Genomic DNA, 15,535 nt, shown 5'->3' with positions numbered 1-15,535 from the left:
ATTGATTCCTTAAATGAAAATATCTTTTCAACAAAAGTTGCTGGATATCCATAAACAAAAGTGAACTTAAACCTCAAGCCATACCTTTACAAAAATTATCTCAAAATAGATTATAGGTTCACAGATAAAATATAAAACTATAAAACGTTTAGGAGAAAATCTTCAGGCTCTAGGGCTTGATGACGGATTCTTAGACCTTACATCAAAAATGATCAATTTTAAAAATTGATAAATTAGATTTCATTAAAATTTAAAACTTTTGCTCTTCAAAATACCATGTTAAGGATTGAAAACAAAGCTACTGACTGGAAGGAAATATTTGCAAACCACACATCTGACAAATGGTTCGAAACTAGAACATCTCTCTCAAAATGCAACAGTTAGAAACAACAAAACAAGATGAAAAATTCCATTACAAGTGGGTAAATGTGGGAAAACTCAAACTGTTTTTCCTCTGCACTCATAACAGCAATAATCAACACAGAAGACTTCTGTGACAAAATGTTGGAGATTTCTTCCCATCAACAAGCAAGCAATCAATTCTGCAGCAGACACTCAGCTGGGTATCCTCAAGTCAATTCTAATCTGATGCTGTCTATTCTGAAGGTAACAGATACCACAGGAGTGAGCACTGAGTCCCATGAGACTTCTCCCCACTTCCAATGCCAATTGCAAGGAATATGTTTCTGACTGACTGACTATAAATCACAGATCTCATGGCTTCCTCCTTGGGTTTAATTAATCTGCTAGAGCAGTCCACAGAACTCTGGGAAACACTTGCTACGTTTACCAGTTTATTATAAAGGATATAGATGAAGAGATGCATAGGGAGAGGCATGGGGAAGGGACCCTGAGCTTCCATGACCTCCGCAGGTGCAGCACTTTTCAGGAACTTCCATGAGTTCAGCTACCCAGAAGCTCTCTGAACCCAGTTATTTTGGATTTTTACAGAAGCGTCATTATGTAGGTATGATTGATTAAATCATTCAATCAACTTAATCTTCAGGTCCCCTGATTGTCTTGGTCTTTCTGGTGACCAGTCCCTATCCCAAAGCTACGTAGGGGTTCCCAACCATCAGTCAATTCATTAGGATACAAAAAGACATCTCTTTGGAGAGTCTAAGGACTTTAGGAGTTGTTTGGCAGGAAACAGAGTTGAAGACCAAATATATATACACAATATCATAATGGGTAAAAGACATAAAGAGACATTTTACCAACAAGGATATATAAGTAGCAAATAAACACATGAAATGATGCTTTCCATCAGGAAAATGCAAATTAAGATCCCAGATATTGTTACTATGTACCTAACAGAACAGTTAGAGTAAAACATAATGACAATACCAAATGCTGGCCAGGATGTGGAGAAACTGCATATCTAATACATTGCAAATGGGAATGTAAAATAATAGAGCCACTCTACAGAATAGGTTGGCAACTTCTTTAAAAGAACTAAGTATACGCTTACTATACTACATGATCCAGCAATTGCACTTCCATGCATTTGTCCCAGAGAAATGAAAACTTATGTACACACAAACACCTGTGCACAAATATTTATAGCGATTTATTTGTAACAGCAAAACACTGGAAACAACCGATGTAAGACAAACTTGTCTTACAAGTGAATGGTTAAACAAACCATGTGCATTTACACAAGGAACTACCACTCAGTGATGAAATAAATTTTTTATATATGCAACGACTTGTAAGGTTCTCAAAGGCATTATGTTGAGTGAAAAAGTCAAACCCAAATGTTACATACTGTATGATTCTATTTATATAACATTGTCAAAATTACGGCGATATAGAAGAGATGAGCATTTGACAGAGACTTAGTACGGTGAGGGTGTGTGTCAGTATAAAGAGGTAGCACTAGGGAGACGTTTATGATTATGGAATTGTCTGTATTTTGACTTATAGTGGTGATTACACAAACATACACAGGAGAGGCTCAACAAGGCAAAAGCTGGGAATATCACCAGACTCCAATGGAAATAATGTTCAGCCGGAAACAGTGGTTCATGTCTGTAATCCTAGCACTTTGGGAGGCAGAAGTGGGTGGATCACTTGAGGTCAGGAGTTTGAGACCAAACTGGCCAACATGGTGAAACCCCATCTCTACTAAAAACACAAAAATTAACCAGGCATGGTGGCGCACACCTGTAATCCCAGCTACTCGGGAGGCTGAGGCAGGAGAATTGCTTGAATTCAGGGGGTGGAGGTTGCAGTGAGCCAAGATCATGCCATTGCACTCCAGCCTGTGCGACAGAGTGAGGCTCCATCTCAAAAAAAAAAAAAAAAAAAAAAGAAAGAAAAGAAAGAAATGATATTCAAACACTCATTACAATATAGACATTCATTCTTAATTTGTCCCAAATTATAATATAATCATATTGAGGTGATGGGGAATAAAAAGTGTTCATGTGTGGCATTAAGTCAGCAATGACAGAGCGTTATATTCCCATCTGCAATCGTGGGAAGTCAAAAATAATGCCTAATACCGAAAAAGGAAGAAGTGGCGATATAAAGCATGTTATATGAGATATGGCAGTAAGATCTAAGATCATCCATTAAAAGTTGAAAATAGTTGCTTCTGGGAGGTAGAATATGGTTGGATGTTAGGGAGACTCCAGTTTTCATATGTAGAACTTATTTAACCATTTGACTTAAATAATGTGTACATGTAACTTTGATAAACACTAATTTAGATCATTAGATGAATATTATAAGAGTTACACATAAAGGCCAGGTTCAGTGGCTCACATCTGTAATCCCAGCACTTTGGGAGGCCGAGGAGGGTGGATCACTGAAGGTCAGGAGTTTGAGACTGTCAAACATGGTGGAACTCTGTCTCTACAAAAAATACAGAAATTAGCCGGCCCTGGTGGCATGCACCTGTAATCCCAGCTACTCAGAGGCTGAGACAGGAGAATCGCTTGAACTCTGGAGGCAGGAGTTGCAGTGAGCTGAGATCATGCCACTGCACTCCAGCCTGGGTGACAGAGCAAGACTCTGCCTCAAAAAAAAAAAAAAAAAAAAAAAAAAGAGTTATACATAAAAGGAATATCCATACTGTTAGCACTAGTAAAAGAATTTCATAAGCTTTCCAGCTGTAAGATTGATGTTCAAAATTCAATCGCAATCCTATTCAGTAGTCAAAAACCACTGAAAAAAATAATAAATTTTTAAGATTCCATAAACTAGAAAACATTAAGGGCAGCTCTAACTGACGATGCATCCAACCATTATGGAGAAAAAAAACCCTGCAAAATTGTAAGCTGAACTTCATAAAATAAAACCTAAATAAATAGAGGTATACTACATCCATAAATGGAAGACTCAATACTGAAAAAAAGTCAATTTCTCCAAAATAATATATGAATTCCATGGAATCAAATAATAAATCTAAAAGTATTTTTCATGAAACTTGACAAAGTGAGTCTAACATTCATTTGGGTCAAGAATTGTTAACAACAATTTTGGATAAGGAACGGTGAGATGATTTGCCCGAAAGATGTCAAAACATACGGCACAGCTATGCTAAGACAGGTACCAGCATACCTCGGTGGTATTGCAGGGCAATGTGGTGGCTAGCCTGATCATCTATTGAGAGCTCTGCTCCATATCAGCAATAAGACTGTGTTGCTTTCTTACCATTCATGTGCTCACTGGAGTAGTATTTTTAATTTCCTTCAAAAACTTTTCCTTTGCATTCACAACTGGCTGAGTGTTTGGTGCAAGAGGGCTAGCTTTCAGCCTGTCTCAGCTTTGGGCAAATCTTTTTTTACCAAGCTTCATGTTCTAGATGTGATTTAAAGTGAGAAATTTGCAACTTTCGCTTTCACTTGAGCACTAAGAGGCCATTGCAGGGTTATTAACTGGCCTAATTTCAGGCCAATGTGTCTTCCTGTCTGTCTCAGGGAAAATATGGGGGCCTGAGGAGAGGGCGCAATATGGGCGAACGGCCAGTAGGTGGGGCAGTCAGAACACGCAAGACGTTTTTCCAAGTGTGCTGTTTCATGTGGGCATGGTTCATGGATCCCCAAAACCAATACAATAATATCATCAGAGTTCACTAATCACGGATCACCGTAACAGATATAGAATTTGAAATATTGCAAGAATTATCAAAATGTGACAGATACACGGAGTGGGCATAGCTATTGGGAACGGGGCACCAACAGACTTGCTTCACGCAGGGTTGCCACAAACCGTCAATTTGTGAAAAACGCAGTATCTGTGAGGTGCAGCAAAGGGAAGCACAGTTTAATTTGCCTGTATTGACAGAGAGCTAGACAAGCAGATCAGCGGAACAAAGAGCTCATCAAAGCAACCACAGATTTATAGACACTCGCTATACGGCAAAGGTGGCGTGCACATCAGGGAGTGCTGGATAATTGACCCTTCCAGAAAAAAGATAAGATTCCCCCCACCTATTTAAAGAAAGAAAACATAAGATTCCTACCATCTATAATGCATACACACACGTGCGCACACACACCACCAGGAAAATATAGTGAGATGTGGTGGTGAGCACCTGTCATCCCAGCTCCTTGCGAGACGAGGGAGGAGAATTGCTGGAACCCAGGAGGCGGAGGTTGCAGTGCGCCAAGATCGCATCACTGCACTCTAGCCTGCGCGATGGAGTGAGACTCTGCCTTGGAAGAGCTTTTTCCAAGTTTTCTTCTTTTTATAGTTCCAAATCTTACATTTAAGTCTTAAAAAGATAAATTTGATAAAAATGCACAAGGTTTATAAAGCTGTTTGTAAATGACATAAAAGACAACATGAAAAAAATATAAAAGTATACAGCGATCCTGAAAAAGCCAACGTGTGAACACTCCGGTAGCGTACATCCAATTCCCTCTCCCAACCTTGGTGCCGTTGTTCCACGTATTGTATGATATTGATGCATTATTATCATAACACCCACATTGCATTATTATTTTTAGCTTTAAACATTCACTTACCATTTACAGCGTTTCGTTTAAACGTCTTTTAAATTTATGCATCTATTTACTTTTTCTGTTCTTTATTCTTTTGTATGGATCCAGATTTACACCTGGTGTCACTTTCTTTGTGCCTGAAGGGTGTCTGCTAATATTTCTTATCATTCAAGTCTGCTGGTGATGCTTTTTATTTTGTTTGATTTTAAAATATGTTAATATTGGAATAGAAGGAAGGAAAACTCCTTAACTCTCTAACTTACTAAAAGGTAACGATTTAAAAAATGCAATAAACATTCAAAAAATTATATATAGAGATAGATAGTGAGATGAAAGGCATAAATGGAAAAAGTTAAACTTGAGCAATAATTAGAAACTTGTTCTTACATAACAAAAGCTTCCAAATCGTACCAGTACTGTGGCTTTGTGCGCCAAGCTAGAGGAACAAGATGAAGTCTCCCACACACGCCCAAGGAAACAAATATAAGAATGTTTGTGCAAAGTTGTACGAGCAAAACACTGAATGAAGCTTCAACATCGTGAGAAGAATCGATAAACTGTAGCATAGGCTTACAATAGAAGACCACAGAACAGTGGGAAATTAATAAAATGTGACTTCATATATCAACAGGAATAAACCTCGCAAACTATGTTAAGCATAAAAAATAAAGTTCTAGAATGCTGTGTACAGTATCATAGCATTTATATAATGTTAAAAATATGAAAACTAATCCTATACATTGCTTAAGGATTTACACATATGTTTTAAAGGTATAAAATCATGCTTGAGAATGATAAACACCAAATTCAGAACAGTGTTGTTTTTTTTTTTAAAGAAAAGAACTGAAGAACATGATGGCAAAATGTTAATATTTTAGAAAGTAGGTCCATGCGTATTGTTTGTATTCTTTTGTACATTTCAGAAGAGAAAAATGCTTATGCAACTTACCAGTGATTTCAAAATACATGTGTGTTCAAATGAAATCATACTTTCAAAAGCCCTGCTCAAAAGTAAAAACTGCTCTGAAAATTAAGGATTGTTCATGACCAGGGGCAGAATGGAAACTTCTTTTCTTTATCAGTTTGATTCTCTTGGGTAGAAGCAGGGCCAATCTGAAGCTCAGTACATCAGAATCAAGACATCCCTGGAGTCCTCATGATGAAAATCTGTCCCTGACTCAGCTCCAAAGGTCTGAGGAAAGGAACACCGGGAGGGTGTACAGAAGGGAGCGTGTCCATGAGGGGGTGGCAGGGATGAACTGAAGCGTCTTTAGTCACCTGTAAGTCCCTGCAGCTTCTCCCCACTTGAAGCCCTTGGAGAGGGCTGGAGGTTAATGTTTCTGCATGCAGGAGCTGTAGAGAAAAATAATCGTTCATTCACATTTGTTTATTCATGTATTAATTTCATAAATATTTATTGAGCACCTACTATATGGCAGGTATTCTGCTTGGTCTGGATTCTTGGCACAGATCAGAAATAAAGCCCCTACTCATTACACCCCAACACCACTTTTTGGGTTCTAAACTCTCTCCCATAACCACATTCATCTTTGCCACTAGTCAGAACCTCCAAGTCCCGTGAATAGGTTCTATTAATTGATTTTAGCAATACTTTCCTTATGCGTCCCCAAAATATATCCTATGAAAAAGGAAACATGTAACAGTGTATTAGGGGACTCTGGAATTTGGGTCTCAACAGTCATACCACTCCTACACCTTGGATTCCCCTGCCTCCATCTCCAGGGCCCCAGAAAATGGAATTTGAAACCCTTCCACCTCCAGGGTACTACACAATGCACAGAGTTGAAAGACTCTGGGAATTCCACAAAACATTTGGAGAAAACAAAAGGTGTCCCCAACCTTCCCTTGAAGCTTGAGGGCACCCTTGAGGGCACCTGTGACTTTGTGGGCTTGCCCTATAGGCCTCTTGCCAACCTGTCACCCAGTCCCAAAGATTAAGGCCCATCCTGTGTTCACCTGTCACAGATTCTACCTCCTGCAGATGTAGGTCACTGTGAAACTCATCACCAGCAGCACCTTGGGGCCCAGGAGGAAAACCGCAAAGATCAGGGCAGGCATCTCTGTACCTAAATGCCAAGGGGTAGAAGGAGCGATCACATGGGGGCTCTGTGAGTTTAAATGCCCTCTCTGAGGTCATGTAGCCAAGAAGTTCCAGAGCCTTCAGGTTGCATTTGATTCTGATTCGAAATCCCTGTCTTTTATCTACATTTAGTTCTGTCTTGGAAATAAGAGATGACCTTGATCTGAAAGGCTCACCTTGAATTTGGCTCAACAAATGCTGATTTGAATATCTGACACATACTAGCCACTGTACAAAGCTTTAGAGGTACAAACCCAAGTATCATATAATCACCTCCATGTCCCAAAGGCCTGTGGTCATTCAACATAACTTTGCCGCAATCTTCAGAGTTTGGTATCATTAGCACCATTTTCTAGATGAGTAAACTGAGGTTATGGGAAGATAATTAACTCAGCTGCCTAAGTTTACAAAGCCATAACTACTGGAAACTAAATTTTACAATAATCTTACCTGAATTCAAATAGTAGTATCAATAGTTGACATTTATTATAGACCATATGTAAAGTTTACATGTGTTAATTCATTTAATCTTCATAAAGACTATGAATTAGGAAACTTTATTAGATGCTGTCCACAGATGAACAGACTGAAGCACACAGAGGTGCACTGTTTGTGCAAGAATCAAGTGGAAGAGCCTATTCTATCGCTGGAACAGACATCATGCAAGTAAGTTTTGTGTACAGGCAAGCTCACCTCCATATAACTGAAACAAATATTTTAAACAAGAGAGCCTTGCTGACAGCCATCTCAGAAGCACCAGTAGTAAGTGAGTGCACTAAGCTGAACTCTCTCTTGGGAATTTTGAAGGAGATTGAGCCAGGCAATCACTCTTTCCATAGAAATTAAAGCAAGTTTAGGATGGGCAGATTTAAAGGAATCCACTGGCCAGAAACCATTCTGGTTATTTAAGGAATCGCAGACTCTCAGGGGGGATAAGATCTCATTGATTATCAAGCTCCCCCTCCTTCCAGTACCTTCTGAAATCCACTCAGGATACAGAAGTGACCCCAGGAACTCTCAGAAGAGGTGAACTTACCTGTGCTCCCAATGAGCTTATATGTGGTGTGGGCTGCCGTGGACAGGATGAGGTTGGCCCGTTTGGGAAGCTGTCCGTCGTGTTCCACCATGCAGGTGATCACCCGCTCAAGCCCCTGCACTGATGCATTCACCAGCAGCACGTTTTCCAGGGTGTAGGACCCATCATCATTCTTCTTGGATGTGGGCTGATCAGTGCCTTTGCGTGTACGGCAGTCCTCTAGCCAGGTGAGGTGCACGTTTTGTGGATAGAATCTCTGCACGAGGCAAGTAACAGCCACCAAGCTGGAGGAGGTGGAAGACTGGGACACTGTCACTGCAGGGGGAACTGAAAGCCCAGAGAAAGCAAACGATTATTGTGGGAAGCCCTCTGTAAGTGCCTGGGAGCTCCTTCATGATGGAGTCATCTGCCTCGGGCATAACCAGAGCCTGCCACAGAGGAATACTAAGGTATTAGTTAACAAATGCACACATAAAGAAATGCATGATTGAATGACAGTGCAAATTCATGAGCGAATGCATGCTTGGATGGATGGATGGATGGGGTTGATGAAAGCCACCTAATCTTTTTCTTTTTCACTTTGGCCATTAAAGATGGAAAGATGAGGTATGAATGCCAGTGAAGAAGCGACAAATCATTTAACTCACTCTATGACTAGATAATTTCAAGATCTGAAGATTCATAGACTCTAAGTCTTAGAATCCAAGATACTAAGATTTTTCATAGGAAGGAACTTCAGATTAGAGAGGTCAAGTAACTTGCCCAAGGTCATAAGTAGCAAAGTTGGGATTACAGCAGAGACAGTAGGCTTTACCTTTATGCTATTCTAAGACCCAAACTATAAGGCTATAAGCATTTATGATTCTAGGCTTCCAAAATTATGATCTAATGACTTCTAGAATATTTTTCAGCCAGATATTAAGCTATGCAATAGAATGTATTCACAATAAGGAAAATTGGACAAATTTGAAATCCTACAAAACACTAAATTATTTAGTAGACTTCTTATGAACACACAACATGGTGCAGCTCTAACACTAAACCGAGGGCTGGGAGATCTGGATTCTGGTCCTTGCTCTGATACCACAGCCAACTGCAAGATCTGATGCTAGTCACTTTCCCTCTGTTTCTAAGACTCTAAAACTATGAAAGTCTCTGAGGTCAGATCAGCTCTCATGGGTCTAGTTAAGAGAGATTTCAGCTCTTGGTCTAGGGTAGAGGAAGCAACTCTTTCAGTAGCGCAATGTGAAGGAGTTACAAGAATCCAATTCCCACATAATCTTTTCTCACCCTCAACCTGCCCAGACTTATAAAATTCCATCAATGATGTTGCTAATGGCAGCTGAGGCTGACACCCTCCATGAGCTTATTGCCTCACTTAGTCTTTCTTCGTCAGCACACAGGGAGAGCACAGGGATCTCACCATGCAAAGAGCAAGGCCTGGTGTTGAAGACTCCAGGTGTTGAAGGCCTGGCAGCTGGGGGGTGCCCATGGAGAACAAGGCAGGGTAAGGGGCCCCCAAGCAATTGTCATGGGTTCTAGGTGGCAAGGACAAGAAATAACAAATAAAAAGGATAAGAGGCTGAGATGGCCCATTTCAACCCCCAGTGAGTTTTCCTGGCTATGCGGCATCAGGGCCAGTGCTGGGAGGACAAAGGTCTGAGCACAGCTACTGACAACTGCTCCCATCCACCGAATGTCAATGTTTGAGGCGGTGTGCATGCGTTTTCTCATTTAATTCCCACAAAACAAAATAAGGTGAATGCTGAAGCTTCTTGGTATCAAAAAAAAAAAAAAAAAAAAAAAAAAGTACCGCTTAGAAGGAGCCCATACAAAATCAGCCCTCAATTTCATAGAGATTGTAAAAATGAATTGGTTGGAACTTCATCTTGAAAAGCATTTATATTTAAAAAATAATGTTACTTAATTTATATTTGTATATAAATATAGAATATAATTGCAGAGAGGCACCAACTCTTAGAAGAGTAAGTTTTGGGAGGGGACGGAAGCTGGCATCATTTTTTCCTGAGAATTTATGCTATCATACCAACAAATTCTTCATTTCAAATCTCACATTTACAGCACATTCATTAAAACATAATTTTGAAAAATTATTTGAAATTATTTGAGTGTTCTATCAATTTTCATAGGGGCCTCTTTTAACCAATGTGCTCTCTTTTGAAGTGCCCACAGTATTATTATCATCATGAATTTTTTCTTATTATTATGATTCCATTTTTAACACTCAAAGGCTTTGCCTGTGATCCCTGCAGCTCCCCAATATCAGTGGGCTCAACTTCCTGTAATATAACTTTTTGCAAGATCTCAGATTGTACTTTGCAATGGATGTGGATGCTATTTGCACAAGATGGTGTGAGGTTGGCCACACTTCAACCAAGGCAAGACCAACCTCCTATAGCAGAGGGTCTCTGGGCTCCACCCCTCCTTGCCCAGCTGCCTGACCTCAGGGCAGTGGTGCAAGACAGTACCACTCACACCGAATCCCACTTTGGGCTTCCAAAACCCTTTCCTCTTCTCCGCCTCAGATTTCTCTATAAACATGGAATGCTACCTGCCCACTGCAGGCATATCCCCACCTCTCCTCCTTCATGAGACAATTCTCAGACTTAGTCTACCCAGTCCTTCAGAGAGTCTCCAGTGATATTGGGTGCCAGTTGTCCACAGGGACACCCAGCTCCGTAACTCACTCTCTCGGTTGCCCTCCTGCAGGGCTAGTGTCTTTCTCCCTCTTCCCCATCCCAGCCTCTCAGCATCACCCCCAAACCACCTGCCTCCAAGTCCTGGATTCAGGCTCTGCTTTCAGGGAAACCCAAATAAAGACACTCACAACGATGTTTCCATGAGAGGAGGCACAGTCCTGACATGCACGCAGTGTTGAGTAGGGAGGGGCTTGGAGTGGGAGCTAATTTTACATGTAATCAATCTGTTTTTGAAAAATTGTATCTCCTATGACTTTTTCTTCTCAACACAGTGGTCCTACCTCCAGAGAATGACGTAATAAATACTCAGAGAAGGAAGATTCCCTGCGCTATCATTTCCCTATTTTACAGACAAAGATACTGAGGACAGGAGAACATAAAGATACTGTTGCAGGAGACCCCACAACTGGTAAATAGAGCAGGGTCAGGAGCTGGAATTCATGCCAAAGTTTCCTGCTCGCCCACTTTACAGTCTTAAGCAGCCTTCACTTCTTGGAGCCTCAGCTTCCTACTGTAAGCCACAGACAGAACAAACAGTATAGGGCAGTTCTACACATCCAAGTCCATTCATGTGAGAGTGCTGTACCGTCTGTGTGCTGTAAATGTTCAAAACATTACTACCAATAGTTTCCTCCATGTAACATGATGTGTTTACTTCCGTGATAATAGCACACTTCTCTCTCTATTTTGTGGATGAGAAAATGAAGAGAGACATATTCCGTAGATTCTAAAGTCTAAAATACATTCAAGGAATTAATGTTACTGCTGTGCAACCTTGGACCACTCACTTGCCTTCTCTGGCTTTTACTGCTGTCAGAACAATGGGATGGTCAGTAAGATTCCTTCTCGGCATGACATGATTTCTTCTAGGCATGACCTCATGGAACTCACAGATCTGCCAAGCACTGGTTCAACCCATCTAAAGACATCATAGGCCCTAGAATTTAGTTTCCCAAGCCCTTCAATCTTCTCAATATATAATAATAATAAAATTGAATTCCCAGAAGATATCCTGTCTCCAGAGATATATGCGCGTGTATGTATCTTTGTAATAGAATGATTTCTATTTCTTTGGGTATACACCCAGTAATGGGATTGCTGAATCAAATGGTATTTCTGGTTCTAGATTCTTGAAGAATGGCAACACTGTCTTCCACAAGGGTTGAACTAATTTACACTCCCACCAACAGTGTAAAAGCGTTCCTATTTCTGCACAGGATCACTAGCATCTGTCATCAATCTGGAAGATGTCCAGATTCCAGGAAGGTATCTGTCACCGGTCTACAGATGAAAGAAGTGAGTTCTGAGAAGTGTTGTGAATAATAATAATAATAATTAACAACAGTGGCCACTTCTGAGCAGTTAGTATGAGCAAGGCACTGTGTTAAGTAAGCACTTCACAGGTGTTATTTCACTACATTCTTGCCTAAGTCGAATGAGGGATGTGCTTGCTTATCATTGGGGGTTCTTCCTCATTTCTCATTGAGGAAACTGAGGCTCAGTGAAGTCCCCACCCCAACTCTGTACTACCTCAGCTTAGCAGAGAGAAAGATCTTACCCCGGAGGTACTGGTCCAGGCCAATGGTTTTCTGGAAAAACGGCATCAACTTGTGCTCGACATAGCAAACGACATGGGAGAGCACATCATCATCTGTCAGCAGGACGAGCACACTGCTGGTCACATTGTAGGTGTGTCCACTGCGGCGGACGCTGGTCTGGGGCTTCGGGAGCTCGTGTTTGTTTTTAAGCCAGGTCACAGTAACCTGGTTTGTCGAGAAGCCAGAGGATGTGTAGGTCAATCGGATCCTGGTGCCAGGTTCAGATCGCTGAAGGGGGCCTTGCAACTTGTGAGGCTGAGGCTGGGCACTCCTGCCTGCAAGGATAGACCCCTCCCATGAGAGAGCACAGAGGTGCCTGAATCCCAGCATAAACAAATCCACAGCATCTGCCAAGAAGCCTATTGCTTCCTCTTTTATAAGATTGAAAGGTTTTGTTCTGATAGGAACCAGTTTCTGAATCTGATATCAGAGGCCAGACAATGACCCTGTAGCAATGGGCAACAGCAGTTTCGACTCCTATGGACACTGCATAGTGAACACCCACATGGCACTCACCCTGCCTACAGACTCTTCCCTAATTCACGGAGTTCTCACAGCAGCCCTCAGAAGTGGGAGCTGTTACTATCCCCATTTCACAGATGAGGAAACAGAGGCCCAGGCAGGACAAATAATTTGTCGAAGATCCACTAGTCAGTGGCAGAGCTAGGGATCTTACAGGCAGTCAGTCTCCACGGTCTGTGCCCCTGACTGTCACCTAGCCCTACCCTCAGTGTTTGAAAATGGAAGAGAACCTCCCTTCTCAGAGGCCGGGCCATGGAGAAGAGGTTAGAACCATAGAGAAGAGATTAGGAGCATAGACTTTGGGATCTCACTCAACCCAAGTTTACATTTCCAACTCTCCACTGGAGCTCAAGCAACTTAACTCTCTAAGCCTCAGTTTCCTCATCTGTAAAATGGGAATGATTTTTTTAAATAGAAAAATGGTTTAAATTGTATAATTGTTCATCCCATTTTTATATCTGGAGCATTATTAAATTCAGACTTCCCTTTTTTATTTAGCCATTAGGTTTGATGAAGTACATTTTTCTTTTCTTTTTTACTTTAAGTTCTGGGATACGCTCGCAGAATGTGCAGGTTTGTGGCATAGGTAAACGTGTGCCATACTGGTTTGCTGCACCTGTCAGACCGTCACCTAGGTAGTAAGCCCCGCATGCATTCCTATTGGTCCCGATGCTCTCGTTCCCCTCGCACACTGCAACAGGCCTTGGTGTGTGTTGTCCTCCTCCCTGCGTCCCTGTGTCCTTCCTGTGCGGCTCCCACTGATGAGTGAGAACAGGTTTCATTTTCTCTTCCTGCATTAGCTGCTGAGGATAATGGCTTCCAGCTTTATCCATGTCCCTGCAAAGCACACCACCTCATTCCTTTTTATGGCTGCATAGTATTCCACGGTGTATATGTACCACATTTTATTTATCCAGTATATTCATGATGGGCATTTGTGTTGATTCCGTGTCAAGGAATTAATTTTACTGCTTTGCTATTGAGAGTAGTGCTGCAATGAACATACCCATGTCTGTATCTTTGTAATAGAATGATTTACATTCCTTTGGGTATGTATCAAGTAATGGGATTGCTGGGTCAAATGATAGTTTTGGTTCCAGCTCCTTGAGGAACTGCCACGCTGTTTTCCACAATGGTTGAACGAATTTACATTCCCACCAGCAATGTAAAAGCATTCCTGTTTCTCCACAGCCTTGCCAGCCTCTTTAATTTCTTGACTTTTTAATACTCGCCATTCTGACTGGTGTGAGGTGGTATCTCACTGTGGTTTTGATTTGCATTTCTTTCAGAGTTAATTAATAAATTAAGGGATGTCACTAGTGTAGATATGTGGTACACAGTAATCACCATCTAAATGGTAACTATCAGCCTCACAGGCTCACAGTGACCTTCCAGGGAATTATTCTTAATCATATTTTAAATATTAACAGATTTTTTTTAAAAAGGCTCAGAGAGGGTTACTGACTCATCCAAGGGCCTCACAGTGAACAGAACTGACATCGTGACCCAGGGGTTCCGACTCCAAGTCAAGGCCTTTTTCTGTCACATCACAGCTGTCTCTCCTTCGGCACAGTCGGCTCTATATTCATCAATGACCTTCAATATTGTCCTACTTGCAGCTCAGCTCTGACTAGACACTATGGCGACTGCATGCAGTCACTGCACAGAACTTGCACTGTCCAGATGCCAGGCAGGAGCCCAGGAAAGGAATCCTAAGCAGGGCTCTTTGAGGTGAGTGTAACAATCGTCATTGCACCGATGGGGAAGTTGACCCAGAAAAAGAGTTGCAGTTGGGCACAGTGGCTCATGTCTGTAATCCCAGCACTATGGGAAGCTGAGGCAAGTGGATCACCTGAAGTCAGGAGTTAGAGACCAGACAGACCAACATGGTGAAAACCCGTCTCTACTAAAAATACAAAATTAGCCGGGAGTGGTGGTACACGCCTGTAATCCCAGCTACTTGGGAGGTTGAGGCAGGAGAATCACTTGAACCTGGGCGGCAGAGATTGCAGTGGGCTGAAATCACACCACTGCACTCCAGCCTGGGCAACAAGAGCAAAACTCCATCTCAAAAAAAGAAAAGGAGTTGTTTTGTCTTAGGTCACAGGGCTGGGGACACTGATCTGTTTGACTCCAAAGTTTGGCCACCTTGAAACATAAGAGCCAGTCCCTGCTTCAAGGATGTGAGTGTCTAATTGTGGAAGACTGCTGTAAACAGAATAAAACCCCAGGTCGGAGGATTCTCAGAATGCCCTTGTGGTTTAAGTACCAGTTGTGAGAACTAAATGGTATGGCCAGATAAGACTATGCAATCCAGGAAGAAATAAATATCAAGAATAGAGCATTTAAAATTGAGATTTGAGCAGAGACTTGAGATAACACTAAGCTTTGCATTCTCAGGCAGGAGAGGAAAGAAAAATGCAGAAAAACACATGGAATTTTTGAACAGACGTGCCTGCATTTTAACCCCAGCTCTGCTGTTTGGGACCTCTGAGAGCGGGCTCCCTGTGCTAGCTCTGGGCTCTGTTGTAGGATCAGATAACATATTGGAGGATGCCTAGTGTGCAGTATATGCTCAGTGGGTGTCAGCCGGTAGGAACGGAGAC

At 41.6% G+C, this 15,535-nt stretch overlaps 1 protein-coding gene across 1 annotated transcript in view; it reads right to left on the bottom strand.

The window, feature by feature from the left end:
- Nucleotides 1-5,770: 5,770 nt before the first annotated feature.
- LOC101045654 (tyrosine-protein phosphatase non-receptor type substrate 1-like) overlaps nucleotides 5,771-15,535 on the bottom strand; it is a 101,543-nt gene continuing 91,778 nt past the window's right edge. The window contains exons 5-8 of the mRNA XM_074406339.1: nucleotides 12,368-12,682; nucleotides 8,090-8,416; nucleotides 6,930-7,039; nucleotides 5,771-6,305 (exon numbers count right to left, since the gene is read on the bottom strand). Coding sequence (XP_074262440.1) covers nucleotides 6,942-7,039; nucleotides 8,090-8,416; nucleotides 12,368-12,682 — 740 coding nt within the window. The 3' untranslated portion in view covers nucleotides 5,771-6,305; nucleotides 6,930-6,941. The remainder of the gene's footprint in view (nucleotides 6,306-6,929; nucleotides 7,040-8,089; nucleotides 8,417-12,367; nucleotides 12,683-15,535) is intronic.

Source organism: Saimiri boliviensis, chromosome 9 (assembly GCF_048565385.1).
Source record: "Saimiri boliviensis isolate mSaiBol1 chromosome 9, mSaiBol1.pri, whole genome shotgun sequence".
Taxonomy (NCBI): domain Eukaryota; kingdom Metazoa; phylum Chordata; class Mammalia; order Primates; family Cebidae; genus Saimiri; species Saimiri boliviensis.
The sequence above is the reverse complement of the archived record's forward strand: the minus strand, read 5'-3'. Positions and strand labels throughout refer to the sequence as shown.